Genomic DNA, 15,252 nt, shown 5'->3' with positions numbered 1-15,252 from the left:
GGGATATGTGAGGCACACGTGCTGAGTGACGCCAATAGCCTGAGCTTGTGTCAGTAAATGACAGCTTTCATCTGGCTGGCATGGGTGGTAACTGTCAGTGCAGTACGAAATGACACTGAAAAATTAAGGTGGGGACATACCGAGGAAGGGCATTGACTATTAGGGCAAATAATTCATATTTGGTTTATTAGCATGGGGGAACCACAGGGTGTTTGCTCTCAACTGTAAAGACAGAACCAAAAATCTAACAGTTGTTTAAACAATAAGGACATTATATAACGCACATAACAAGAAATCTGGAGTTAAATAATGCCAGAGCCAGTTAATACCATGATCAACTCAGCAAGACCAAGGCTGAAGTCAGCCTCTCTGGGTGATCCCCTCAAGGTCGCAGTATTATTGTCACAACTTAGAATTATCATGTCCCAAAATCACATTCAAAGGCAAGAAGAGGACAGAGGGCTTCTCCTTGGTCATTTTCATCAGGGAAATAAATTTACAGAAGCTCTTAGTGTCTATCTTGGTCACACAGGCCAGAGATGGTTTGCATGTTCTCCCCTAAATCAACCACTGGAAAGAGGAGTGGAATTAACATTTTTGGTTTAGACCAACATGGTTACCCTCTGAGTCTGAGGGAAGGGCCCAGCTTTCTGGAGCACATTACAGCCCACACCTGAGCAGAACATGTGTTTTCCTATAGAGAAAAAAGGAGAGAGTAGGTATTGAGTAGGTATCTAAGCTTGAGTCTGCCATAAGGGTGCATGTCCATCAAAACCGCTCTTTTGACCATGAATCTGGAAGCATTGAAAAAGAGGTGTTGGGCTAGACAAGAATGGAGGGTTAGGGAGCTAGCACATTCATTGAGACTCTGTATTACCTGCAGTGACTGTCAGCACTAAGACCAGAAATATGACAATCCATGGATAGAGTCCAAGTTTCTAAAATACTACTGGGGAAGGAGAGGCAGTTCTTCCTCCCATTCTCTAGAGCAGTTCTAATTTTAGCTGTGTTTCTTCTTGGATGTTCATCAAATTATTAATTAAATTATTGGATAGCTAATGAAAATATTTGAAACCCACTGGTCTGCAGGAGGAAGAAGAATGGAGGGATCAAAGACAATGCTATAGTTTTAAGGCTCGGTGAATATAGAAAGGAAAGTGGGGTCAGGAGCTGATTTGGGGGCAAGGAGGAGAGAGGTGTTCAGAATCAACTGGAGGTTGATTTTGACATGCTACTAGCTATTCACACAGCCATAAATGATCAGCACTTAGGGATGCATATCTAGAATAGCCTCCTGGGATCCAAGAAGGAGGCAGGACTCCCAGGAGTGTCCTGTGGAACAGGAAGGTCAAAGGATGGGATCCAAAGCGAATGCTGAATTTAGGGATTACTAGTTGACCCTCGGAAATAATTTTAGTAGAAAATAATAGTCAGAATATATTTTCTGAGGGATAAAGGAGCAAATGAGTATAAAGAAAGTTGAGAGAACATGTAGCCTTGGCAGATGACTTCAAAAATTTTGGCATTGAGGAGGAGGTTGGTAATCTAAAGTTAAACAATGTATACGCTAGACATCCTACCTAAACAGCATATTTAGAAGTAGTTCAATGACTTAAGCTGAATTTTAACACTTCAGTGACAAACTTGAAGTCATTAGTAGTATGTGCTTTTGCATCAGCACAAGCAAGAAAAAAGAAAAAGGCTTTACATAATTTGAACAAAATGGTTCTCCTCTACTAAACGCAGGTCTACCTTCAGCCAGTACATTGTGGGTATAGTGGGGGTGGAGATGGGCTCCAGGATGCCGAATGCACAGTCAGGCTTCTCCAGAAATTTGGACTTGCTGACTGACTGGAGCCAGGAGTGTGCTCAGCCCCCCTCGGGGGCTGGGGGATGGTGAGACACGATGATGGAGAGAGGCAGGACCTGGGCAGAGGTCACACCACAGCCCCTCTAGAGCATCAGGCTCCAAATTTTTTTTATCATGCACCCCGATCAGTAGTAAATATCTGAGCATGTAAACTTATTTATTTTTAATAATGTAAATATAATGTGCTCTCCTATGATATACTGTGCACATTGTAAAACACATCCAATCAATATTTTTAAATCACAAGAGAAAACGTAAACACCACTAGACACCTCACTGATTGTCACCAACAAGCACAGTTCCCCACCCCTTTGAGCATAAACAGCCTACTGCAGAGACCTGTTCTAGAACATGGTATCTTAAGAAAGACAAGAATGTGAACCCAAATGAACTCCTGACTGTGTCTTCTAGAATGAGAGGAGTAAGGGCGGTGAGTCAAGCCAAAAACAACACAGCCAGGGGGCAGCAAAACGCAGCATCTAGCTCTCATTTGCAGTGATTTTTGCTTTTAGTTCACTTCATATTGTTAAAGCCAATTGCTTTTTAAGCCTACATCACCAACGCCAGTGTCATCACCACCACAAGGACCCCCGCAAAGGGGAACGGGCCCAAGAAGGGCCATCCGTTCCCCATAACCTTAGGGAGTCTGGTTTCTGTTCCCCAAGCACAGCCTCAATTTCCATCACCTTCATTATGGAACAGGTGACCTTGGGTCACTGTGTGGAGCCACGCGCCTCCTCTGCACCAAGCCCGTGACTTGTAGGAAAGAGGAAGATGTGCCAGGCTGACCCTCAAGGAGCTGACCTGTAGGTGTCTGTTCAGAGTCCAGCCAACCCAACCCCTCCACTCGTGGTTAATTGCACCAAGCTGGCCTCACGCCTGGCTGCTCCACGAGGGGTGGAGAAAGGCGAGGTTGCTGCCCCCTAACAGCAGTTTCCAAACCATGTCCCACAGAGCATGGGGCATCCTGAGGGTGCTTCACAGCTGTGTGGTGGGTGGGTGGGCAGGAGGGAAGCTAGGCTGACAGTGCTACAGCTCACCGCCAACTTCAACCGGAACAGAAAAATGGTTTGAAAAGAGGCAAGCAGGTGGATTGCTCAGGCTATGAGAAGCCAGAACAGGGTGTTCCTTTCCAAAGGCTGCCTCATTGTTAAGACTGTGGGTTCTGGAGTTAGAGTGCTGGGGTTCTTCTCCCAGCTCTGCCTCTCACCAGCTGAGGACAAAGCAATTACTTACCTCTTTGTGTCGTTAGTGGGTGATGATGATGATGATGATGATAGCCCTGAGTGTGTCTTCAGGTCAGGAAGGCGGAGCTTGCTCCCTTTCTCCCAGCTGCTCTTCCTGAGGCTGTTTCTCTAATGGCCTGGCGCCCCCTCTTCCACAGATGTCCCCAAAGAGCAGCGGCTGCAGGCCGTGCAGGCTGCCATCCTGCTGCTGGCGGATGAGAGCAGGGAAGTCTTGCAGACACTCCTGTGTTTCCTCAATGACGTGGTCAACTTGGTGGAAGAGAATCAGATGACACCTATGAACCTGGCTGTGTGTCTGGCCCCCTCTCTCTTTCATCTCAATTTACTGAAAAAAGAAAGCTCCCCCAGGTGGGTTTTTCTCAGCAACAACTGTAATCCTAAACCAGGTATTCCCCACAATTCATTGAAAAATGAAACAAACAACAAAAAAAAAACCCACCTCGTGTTGGATTTCAACATGAGGATTTGACAGCACTTAATTTACAATCAGAAAACCTTTGGAAGTGAACTCATTCACATGCTCAGATTCATAGAATTGTCAAAGGAGTATTGAAGAATGCCATTTGTGATCCAGAAAACCTGAGGGGTTTCGTTTTGTTTTGTTTTTTTTTGTGTGTGAGTGGGAAGAAGGGGACAAGTACACAAAGTAGTATTTACAATCTTTAATAAGAAAAGGGCTGGATTCAAGGCCTAAGCACAGCAGTTTGCAGTGAAGTGGTTTCCAACTTGGGGAAAACATTCATTTCTCCCCCCAAAGTTATTCCTGCCCTTGTATTTTTCCAAGGTTTTCCATTATGAACTGTCAGACTCTCGGCCTGACTCAGAATAACTAAAATGTGTGGTCATTGTTTTTACTGGGAAATGAGAAAGGCTGGGCTCGGGAGAGCATCTGGGGAGCAACAGAAAACAAAAGGGATGAGCTCTGTGTTGGGAAACACGCTTCGATTTGGGATCTGCTAGGACTGTCCCCTTCAATTACAGAGTCATACAGAAGAAATATGCCACTGGGAAGCCAGATCAGAAGGACCTCAACGAGAACCTGGCCGCTGCACAGGGCCTTGCCCACATGATCATGGAATGCGACAAGCTCTTTGAGGTAAGTGAAAGGCTTGCATTGCCTTCCTTATAGCTCTTGGAACTGGATGAGACACCTGGGATAGTGGCTACACTCATGGCTTACGTCTGTTTGTTCCTGATTTTATAATGACAACAGTACACTCTATAACTCTGGTCTTTGCCTTCAAGACAGGTGAGGAGCTAGCTATTTAATTGAGGCCCGACAGTTAAGACACTTGGGGTTACTACCACGATGACTGTTTTTATGAGAACAGTTATATCACCTTCAGTTGCCAAGTTCCAGGCCAGCCAGCCAATTATGTTCTATTTGATTTTAGCTCAGGACTTGATTAGGCTTAACATCTGTGTGTGTGTGTGTGTGTGTGTGTGTGTTAACTAAGAATCAATGATAGCTTATGAATATAACCACAGATAGGTTATAGAAGCAAGTGAACTAGACTTCTGGCATACTTTTTGTGGTCAATTTAGCATTTGTAAATGGGAAAAGTGTCCTAAAATAGTAAAGCTACTTCTAAATCATATTTGACATTTCCTTTAAGTCTATATGCTTTTTTTCCTGAACCCACATTTTGCCAAAATGAATAAAAATACATTAAAGGGAAAATTAAAGGGAAATAGAAAGAATGAATGGGAAGTCATTGCAATGTTTTGAGTAATAAATATAGCCTCAGAAACATATTTGTGTTTCCTGACTAGGAAGCCCCACCCCACCCCCACCACCAGCCTTACCACTGATCTCAGAAAAACATCTCTCCCCTTGGGCACTCTACCCATTTCCAATACATGGTTTTTCACGAGATGACTGCTTTCTCTAACGATTAGTGTCAGCATTCCTTTAGCTCAGTGTTGCTCTTTGGTGCGTCCATTGACTCAGGTCCCACTTGAGATGGTAGCCCAGTCTCGTAACTCGTACGAGGAGGCTGAGATCCACGCTCCGACTCTGGAAGACCTGGGGACCCAGCTGGAGGAGAGCAGGGCCACCTTCCACACATACCTGGAACATCTTGTCCAGGGCCTCCAGAAGGAAGCCAAGGAGAAGTTCAAAGGATGGGTCACATGTTCCAGCACAGACAATACAGACCTTGCTTTCAAAAAGGTAATCTCGGAAGCTGGAAAAAATTACCCCCAAAAAGCCATGTCTGACAACCAGGCATTTATTTTGCTTTAAAAACGGCCACTTTCCACAATGGTTAAGAACTGGCTTGGGACGCCAGAGGGCCCCGGTTTGGATCCCACATATGAGGGCCAGTGACACTGCCCTCTACAGCTAAGATGCTGAACAACAGTTCAACCTGGAGCTGGGCTGCTGTGAGTCGCTGGCGATGGCGTAGGCTGCAGCCCCTGTGGCAGTGGGTTGCCATGGGCTACCGAGTGTAGCCAGCAGCCAGCGTGAGCGGCCAGCAGCCACAGTAAGCGGCCGTCCAGAAGCCAGCGACTGATCTGCCTCACCCAGGAAGAGTGCAATGATGGTGCCAACTTGGGCCAGTGAAGCAACGTCCTCCACAACTAGACTGAAGAACAAAATGACAGCAACTTGCCTATTCCCCTTCCCCAATTCCTCAGCGCTGTTCCCATCCCCCCAATTCCCCAATAAAAAAAAAATCTAAAAAAAAATAAAAATAAAAACGGCCACTGTCCACAGGGCTTGGCACACACGTGAACAGGTCAAAGCCCTTTCTAGGGACTGGCAAGCAACCCTGTTGTACATAAGCAGGGTACAGGCTGTGATGCCAGACTCCTGGATCTCAATCCTGTCTCTACTCTCTTAGCTGTGTGATGTTGGGCAAGTCACACACCTCTCTGTGCCTCGGTTTTCTCAGCTCCATAATGGGCCTAATAATAACTCCATTGTCCAAGGAGGGCTATTTAAAAAGCAAATGTATTAGAACAGCACTTGGCACACAGTAAGCACTGTGTGTGTTGTTGGTTATTATTTGGGTGACTGTTATTATTATTATTACTTTAAGCTTAGGTTTAAAGGTTTAAACCTAAGGTATGTACTCATTCTTTCAAGGTACATAATCAGTGATGTTTTTTGAACACCCAGTGAAACATGTTAGGTTTTTGTTGGAACCAGTTGACCTTCAGCCTTTGATGGTCTTTCCCTAGGTGGGAGACGGGAACCCGCTGAAGCTGTGGAAGGCTTCCGTGGAGGTGGAAGCGCCCCCGTCGATAGTGTTGAATCGCGTGCTGAGAGAGCGCCACCTGTGGGATGAAGATTTTGTGCAATGGAAGGTTGTGGAATCTCTGGACAAGCAAACGGAAATCTATCAGTACGTGCTGAACAGCATGGCCCCCCATCCTTCCAGAGACTTTGTGGTTCTCAGGTAAGCCAGTCTCGGGTTAAATATATCCTGTTTCTAAAGCAGATTTAAGCATTAATCAGCGTTCTACCACCTAAATTCAGCCTGCCCTGGGAATACTAAGCCCGCCTTCTTTTCCCTCAGTAAACACTGACTTTGTTCTATTTATGTCCGACTTCCTGCTTCTTCGCCCAATTTACAGCTTTGTCGGGCTCTCTTATGGACCCTTTCATTATGGAGCATACTGTTTATTAAGCCATAAATATTGTTCATTTCCTCAGAACAGAGTCCCAAGAATAGCTGCTGTTTGTCCAGTTTGTACTCTCTCCTGCTTTCGCCTTTCTCCCTCCAGGAAAGCAAATCTTCAGTTTGTGTAACTCTCAAGCCTGGAGTGTGTGTAATTGCAAATGTCCATAGTTCATTACTATGCATGGAAACCTGAGGTCCCGCTATGCTGAGACACTCACAGATGTCCTGTAAGATTCCAGGGCCTGACCAGGCTTGCACATCTTATATCTACTGTTGAAATACTGCTTCTGATTTATGGATTGGGTTCCAGACCCCTGCTACCTGGGTTTGTAATAGGATGCTCAACCAGTGACCGGAAGTTTGCACTGTGGAGCTGTGTATATGGGAGTCAGTATTGAATCAGAAAGAAGAGGGACTCAGGATGCTACAAAATTCAAATAAAACACAATTAAATCAATATATCCCTTTTTATTGATAACTAATGGCAAACACTCTCTCTTCTCATGGATTAGCAGTGGAAAAGGAATCACTAGTGAAATTCCCAAATGTATATTTAAAACAGTTTCTTCATAAAACTAGTCTTGATGGCAAACCAAAGGTTACTTTTCCCATAAGCTATTTATGCCTTTGGAGTTGGTCCGTGGGACCTTGAGTTTTAAGGGTCATTTTTTTTCTAAATATTTATGTTTATCTTAGCAACCATGGGATCCTGGTGGAGAATGTGGGCATTTATAAGAGTGGCTCATTTCCACAGTTATTGGGACATTAGTCATCTCATGGAAGTTAAACTTCACAGCCCCACTCCTGCAAGCAGCAAATTGAATGGTTCTTCTAGGAGGGCAGCCGTGGGGATGGAGCCATGCCACAGCGTGTCTCTTCCTCCCCTCAGAGGAGGCTGAGGGCCAGAGTCCAAGCATGGAAGCTGCTTCCTTCCATCCATTCACCAACCTGCTGTTTCCTAGAGTTACCATTTCATCACCATCGTGTGCTAGGCACCGTCAGAGGCTCTGGGGGGACTGCAGTGAACACAGCAGACAGCAATGCTGCTCTCTTGGGTTTATATTTCATCAGGGAGAGAGATCACTAAATAAGTAAGAGGGATAGGGAGGATAAGTAAGATAAGGGGAGAGTAAAGGGTATAATTTTAAATATAGTGGTGAGGACAGAGTCTCACTGTTTTGATATTTGATTCCAGACTTGAAGGAGAAAGCAGGTGGACAGTGAGGCTCTGAGGGAAAAGAACTTGGCAATGAACCAGATGTGGTTCCTGCAACACAAATTCCTTGTGGTTTTGATACAAGAAGGCAGAAACTGACAAGTATGGTGAGGAAACGACAGGGCTGGGATGCTTCTGTCTTCAGAGCATCTCCTTACCTAGGCTTGCACGTACATGGTGTCTCATTTCAGGATTACCATGTTTACTTCTCACTTTGTCCCCCTCTGTAGTTCTTCAGGGGTTTCCAGTGCTAGTTACTGAAGATTTTTCCATTTTATCCCCACAGATCTGTCCGTCTTTCAGTCTTTATTATTATGTCTTTATTATCACATTATGATGCTTGAAAAGAGAATGGTCACTGCCCCTGGAGAAGGTGCTAAGCATTTGTGTAGGGCTTGCTTACTCTCAAGTTTTTGCTGGGAATGTATAATAGTTCCTCTTTGTGGTGTCGTAGGACAGGACAAAGTTATCGATGAGACTACGTAAGGGAATGGGATTTGTGGCGTAAATAACTGGGATGAAAATAATAAAACTTATATTTTATGGTAGAAATGGTTTTACACAAATGCTCTCATGGCTTCTGACTTCCATCAACAACCTTTTCCCAAGTAGTAGCCCTCTCTATGCTTGAATAGCTCCAGTAACAGGGAACTCACTACCTCCTCTTACAGACAATTCCATTTTTGGAAAGTGCAGTGTGAGACAGCTCTTCTCTGCACTGAACTGAAAGGTGCCTTCATATCTCTGACTTCTCGGGTCAAATCAACTGTATTTATTTATTCTCTCACTCAAGAGCCACTCAGCTATTTGAAGAGAGTTAGTGGTCCACATGTGACTAGCTTTCTTCAAGCTGAACATCACCAGCTCATTTATCCTTTAAGACTTGAGTTTAGCCTTACCTCCTCCAGGAAGCCTTCCCCTGTATGCCCTCCCTTCCCTTCCACGCAATCCCAGAGTGCTCTGTGCGTAGCCATATCACTGCACTGTCTATGGTGTTTTAGAGTTCTCTTTGTATTTCTGTTTCTCCTCTTGGACCATGTATCTTTGTGTCCTTGGTGGCTTCTTAGAGCCTGGCACATCCCTGTGCTTGATAAATGTTTACCAAATGAATGACAAAGTCTTAATTCCAAAGTTGTAAGACCAGCCCTTCGATAACGGGCAGGCGCTCCTGCAGCCCCAGTTTGGTTCCAAAGGCAGATCTCAGTGCTGGCAGACCACTTCCAGCCTCTGGATCTGAGGACTGAGCCCCTTGCTTTGTACTTCACTGAATAAACTTTACCCACACTTGGGGAAACCATTCGCTTAATCCAAGTAACTAGGAGTGGAATTTGAACAGGAGAACGTCAGTGTAAACGTCGGCACTGAGCTCAGGTCTGTCTTTCTCCCTTTGCCATAACTCTGAGTGTGGGTTGTTTCACTTCAGGACCTGGAAGACTGATTTGCCCAAAGGAATGTGTACCCTGGTGTCCCTCTCTGTGGAGCACGAGGAAGCCCAGCTCATGGGTGGCGTGCGAGCCATCGTGATGGACTCCCAGTACTTGATAGAACCGTGCGGCTCCGGCAAGTCGAGACTGACCCACATCTGCAGGATAGACCTGAAGTAAGTGTGAGCTCCCCAGTGTTGCAGGCATGTTCTTGGAGTCTTGGCTCGAATGGCACATTCGCCAGGGCCCTGTGTGTCATCCTGATTTCTTACCTCACTATACCTCTTTCCTCATAGCCATTAACCTGCTTTCATAGAGGGTTACTTATGCCTCTCTCACTTTTCCTCTTCCCTGCCTTTCCTAAAATTTTGACATTTTCCTGCAGCCCTTTCCTTTTCTCCACTTTCAGTTTTGCACCACTTATTTGTCTGTGCTTCTTGCACGGAGCAAACACAAACACTAGAGTCCAGCACATAGTAGACGCTCGGTAAATGTGAGTCCCCTCTCTGGGGTTTCTTCTATGCCTGCACCCTTTGGCTGCTCCCTCCAGCTGCCCTCCTTTGAGAACAAACTAATGTAAATGCAACCTCTTCGAGGAATTCATGAAGTTCTTGACCTGGATAGATATAAACTGAGTCCATTCGAGATAGTAAATTCTAGAATTCAGTCTGAATCTTCTTAGTGAGATGGTATCATTTTAAAGCACCCAGTGAGTCCTGAAAAGATAGGCTGAATACTTGGGTCCTCAGATCCTGGAGGAGGCAGCCCTGGGTTGTATGCAAGTGTCCTGATGATCAGGGCAGCCCTGCCTACCGTGATGAAGTAATGTGGAAAAAGACTTTCCCACTTCCTTTCTGATTTTTGTCCCCACAGAGGTCACTCCCCAGAATGGTACAATAAAGGCTTTGGACATCTGTGTGCAGCGGAAGTCGCCAGGATTAGAAACTCTTTTCAGCCCCTCATTGCTGAGGGTCCAGAAACTAAAATCTGAGTTTTCCCCAGTGTCACATCAAACTCAGGGAAAAGGAAGCAAAAGCAAACACTTGTGGGAGAGAGCTTGCCTGTGAGAAAGCGACAGAGAGAGAGAAGCTAACTGGCATGGTTAATGCTTAAAATGAAAACACTGAGAAGTCGGAATGTTGGAGATGCAAGAATTTCTGAGAACTTTCCTAGCCTTCCTGGAGATGGCTAAATACCTACTAATATAATATTTTTAAAAATCAGAACATATATCTGTGTTACTTAAAATTAAATGAATTATTCCTTGTGCATTGCCTAATTTGCTATTTAAAGGCTTCTAAGAAGCGTATTCTTAACTGTAAATAAATGTGTGTATAGCATATGTACATATGTGTGTATATCTCTACCTTTACTGTATATATGTAAAGTCGATATTTTATATATAACTGCATATTTTGAAAAGGAACGCATCTGACTCAGCGAGTCCCTTCTCTATGTGGCTCTTTCCGTGTTGCTCTGAGCCCCACTGCCCTGGAAACTGAGCAGAAGCAGCTGCTAACACCAAGGTGGTGTGAGAATTTCTAGCCTGTCAGCCTGCCCTGATATTTAACCAAAGATTAGCTAACCAAAGGAAAACAACATTAAAAGGTATTCTCATGTATTGTCAGCTTGTTTTTGTTATCCCAAAAATCAAGAGCGAGTGTTAGATAAAGCGAGGAAAAGAATATTTACTCCTCTTTAAAGCCAAAAGGTGGGTGAGAAGTCGCTACCAAATTTAAGGCTAGATTACCAGTTGCCACCAGGCAAGGCCAGGTGCAGCTTCAGTGAAATGTCACACTCAGGGACCATTGGAGTCAGCAAGAGTGACAGAAACGGAACCTCTATTTCCCTGCTGATTAGAGCTGACGGTAACAGCCTTTGCATATTCATAGCCAAAGGGAGCCTCTGTGTCTTACCAAGTTTTCATAGATGCTTTCCATAATGTTCTTAAATGTCATTTTGTTTGACCAGTGGCCCATTTGGTCACAGTTAATTGGCATTTTCTTACCAATGTCTTGCACTGAATTTAACTCTGGACACCAGTCAAAGGGAGATGATGGTCATCTAAGGGTCTTAGACCATTACAGCTTCAGGGAATTCTTATTTTGCTGTGTATGATGCTCTAAAGATATAATTCATCCAAGTTTTGCAATCTGAAAGACAAGGTTTTAAACTAACTTAAGACTAAAACTATGTTCTTCAATCAATTTTAGAAAATATAAACAGGTTTGTTAAATCCATGTTTCTTCATTGGCCAGTCAAGCTACCTATGCATTTGACGCAACCCTATTTATTATTGTATAGACTAAGAAAATTGACTTTCCTTAATCAATTGTTAATGAATTTAAATTGTTTTTTATTGTAATTCAACAACTGTGGAGAGAAAGATAATTTATTGTGTTTGGTTTCAGGGAGAGAGATTTTCTTTGGTAATCCGTGAGAGATTGGTATAATAATTTAGCAACTGGGATTGGAGGGGAAAAAAAAAATCTTAAATGAGTGTTTGGTTTTTTTTGTATTGTATGCATTTATGTAATGTTTTCTCTTATCAGCAATGTGCAATTCTTTTATTGAGAGGAATAAAAATGCTATCTATGAGTTCGGTATGGTGCAAGGAAAATCATACTGTTTGAATGATGACCTAGGAATTTTTCTTCCCTTGCCTACCTTAGAAGGTGGCAGCAAAGCCATAGTTTTCCACTTGGGCAATGCTCTTGAGGAAAACCCACTTCTACCACACATCTTAACTTTAACACATGTGCTAGATGACTTGACTGTGCATAGACAAGATCATTAATAAAGCTTAATCCAGCTTAACATGGGTCATACTCCAGAGATGGGACCCGATGTGTTTGGGAACTGTGACGGGCACACAAGGACAAATGCCATTGTATCACCAAGTTCAGCGTGCACACAGGTCACCCAGAGATCTTGTTCAGATCCAGCCTCTGGTCCAGGCAGTCTGGGCCTGAGATTCTACATTTCTAACGGGTCTTGGGGATGCCCAGGCTGCTGGCCCAAAGACCACACTCTGAGAAGCAAGGACCTAGGGGGTACTTACAACAGAATAAAGACAAATGTGATTGTATTTCTGGCTCCCCTTCTCTTCAAATCACCTGACTTTTAAAATTTTACTCACATACTAATCATATCACTGCTGCAGAACAACACAGTGCATCTAAAAAAGGAAAAAGAGACAGGAGGGGAAAGGTGCATCAAGCTTATTGGTCAAATGCCACAGTATCTTATTCATTGTTATCTTGCCAATGGAAATAAAATATGATATTGCATTTAAATATTATATTTATACCTCATGTATATTTTTACCTCAATTGTTGGTATCAGTCATCAATTGTAAATAAATAATTGCCAAGGCAAATAAATTTATATACATTAAATATTTCCTATTTTCTATAAAACACATGTTGATTTTCATGCTTCATCCTGTAGTGGACAGCCTGCTTCATGAGGAATATTTCTAAGACATGAACTGGACCTCTGTACTGTAGTCACTATCTCTCCCACATATAAGGATTTTTTTAGCAACAGACATTCACTAACAGTTGGGTGCCTTAATCTGTGCCTAAGGCATTAAAGAGATGGGTAGGGATTTGTTTTACATTTTATTGTTCTTAAATATGGAAGTTATACAAACACATGTACACTATTTTTATCAGAGTCAGTGAACTCTAGCTATGTTTCATTTTCATTGAGTGGACAAGAAGTTTGGACTTGGTGAAGTGACTTACGGCTGGACGTCTAGACCATGACGAGTAGCCATATTGGACTCTGAGCCTTCCGCCTCCCTTGTACTTGTTCTGTACTTTGCTTCTGAAGGACAAGCAAAGATAGCCCCTAATTAAGCAAGCAGGAGTCCTAAACGTTCTCAGCTACAGGCTGCAAAAGCAACATCAGGCACAATATGCCTCCACAGAAGGTATCCACACTCTACCCTCTGCTCACCTCCTCCACACCTTCTCCCATTACTTGTAAATTTTGTTTGCATAGACGAAGGAGGAATTTCAATTGCCACTTTTCCTTGTCTATGAAAGAAGAAAACATGGTAGTCTTAGGGGCCACAGGCTACTGATGTCCCGATACCCTGGATTATATGAATTCAAACTTGATTCAGCGCATACTCCATGACTCTTAGTATGAAACTGTTCTACTTCTATTTTTTGGTATTTGGCCATGGAAAAACTGGTCAGATGACTTTTCTCAGGGAGATAATGTGAAGGGATAAAACAGACCCCAGCCATGTGGAGTATACCATACTGACACAAAGGCCAAATCAATGTGCTGTTTGCACAAGGAGTTAAGAAACTAAATACCTGCATTTTAATGTTGCAAAGCCATGAAGCGTGAACAACTGACAGTGTGCAACTCTTGGCATACCCTACAGACTATATCCTTTGCACATTGTTCTAAAGACAATTTACTTCCATCCTCACAATCCCATCCAACAGGCCACCTAGGTGCCTCCTACACTCGTCCACATTGTACATAGCTGAAGCTCAGAATCCCAAGTAATTCTGTTTCTCTGAAGCCAGATTTCTTGCATAAAACATTTGTTCACAGGGAACATGTTCACTGAATGCCGAATAGAGGCAGGACACCTAGCAGACAGAGGTGCTCATGGGAAGACAGTGCACGTGGAGCAGAAACAGTGATACACAGCAGCTTCTCATCATTCGCGGTAGTGACGTTTTCTGAAGTTGCCATAGACGCTGAGTTAGCAAATACTAAACCTCTGCTCCTAGCAGAAATACAGGGCTAGGTCTCTGCGAGCCTCCACTTGCAACATTTTTGTCAACCAATCAATATATACCTTTGTTCTATGTGTGCTTCTGTTTGAAGAGGCCTTACTTAATATATATTTCTTACAAATAGTTAATTCTCTGAAGTATTTCTTTATAATTAAACAGTCAAGAAGAGCTTAATATTTTCCTCACTCTGGGTAATATGACTATAAATTTCTTTGGCATTAAGCCTCACAACAATGTGTTTTTTTTATTATACTTTTTTTTTATCCATCGTCATCTCATATCCACAAATTTAGCAGCTTTCCATTTTTCCACAGCTTTATCATGCAGTATCAATGTTACTTTAACACCTTCCAGAACAGTCTCACAAATTGGTGAATTTCACTTTTTCTGGATGTACCATAAGGTCAGTTCATTAACAAATTCACAGCCAACAACAGCACTATAACTCATGCCTGGACAAAGCTTATGTAACACACATATTTTCTCCATAAGACATATCCCAGCCTTCTTGCACTTAGGAACCCTCGACAACACTTCAGCACTACACCCTGGTGCCATTTTAAACAGCCAAATCACCAACAAAAAGCACACAAATGCAAAAAACATGGTACTAAATGGACCATGAATAGGATACTTCTTTACAGCATGACAGCTGGAACAGGAAATCAGAGCCACATTGCTTGATCTCAAGTGGGAATGCGACTCCAATTTTGTGCCACTCTGCACATAGCCAAGAATGACCAGGAAAGCACCATGAGCATTGAATTTGGAATTAGAAATAAATTCTAGTGAGTAGGCAAATTTACAAATACTGGATTTGTGAATAATGAGGACAGGTGTATAAACAATACTCAGTGGTAACTACTGTAACATCTATGGAGCCCAGAGGTGACCATGACCCTCAGGGGTCAGAGGAATGATAGAGAGACCAGTGCATGAAAAATGTGAAGTGTGAGGGGAAAGGATGGGCCTCAGAAGAAAGCTGGCTGTGACTAAAGGTTAGAGGGTACATGAGGATGGGGAGCAGGAGTGAATGGGGCAAGAGATAAAGCAGATGGTCACAAGCCAGGAACTTTTAAGCTGCAGAAGAGACTTTGGAC

General features: G+C 43.4%; 1 protein-coding gene across 6 annotated transcripts in view; it reads left to right on the top strand.

Moving 5' to 3' along the window:
* STARD13 (StAR related lipid transfer domain containing 13) overlaps positions 1–12,773 on the top strand; it is a 226,717-nt gene extending 213,944 nt beyond the window's left edge. For all 6 annotated transcript variants that reach the window (XM_019631357.1, XM_019631358.1, XM_019631355.1 and 3 more), the window contains 6 exons: positions 3,255–3,465; positions 4,099–4,213; positions 5,069–5,290; positions 6,304–6,521; positions 9,386–9,562; positions 10,260–12,773. In XM_019631357.1, coding sequence (XP_019486902.1) covers positions 3,255–3,465; positions 4,099–4,213; positions 5,069–5,290; positions 6,304–6,521; positions 9,386–9,562; positions 10,260–10,377 — 1,061 coding nt within the window. In that variant the 3' untranslated portion in view covers positions 10,378–12,773. The remainder of the gene's footprint in view (positions 1–3,254; positions 3,466–4,098; positions 4,214–5,068; positions 5,291–6,303; positions 6,522–9,385; positions 9,563–10,259) is intronic.
* The last annotated feature ends 2,479 nt before the right edge of the window (positions 12,774–15,252 follow it).

This window comes from Hipposideros armiger, unplaced genomic scaffold (assembly GCF_001890085.2).
Source record: "Hipposideros armiger isolate ML-2016 unplaced genomic scaffold, ASM189008v1 scaffold_991, whole genome shotgun sequence".
NCBI classification, from domain to species: Eukaryota; Metazoa; Chordata; class Mammalia; order Chiroptera; family Hipposideridae; genus Hipposideros; species Hipposideros armiger.
Note: the sequence above shows the minus strand (reverse complement) of the source record. Positions and strands in the feature narration are given on the sequence as shown.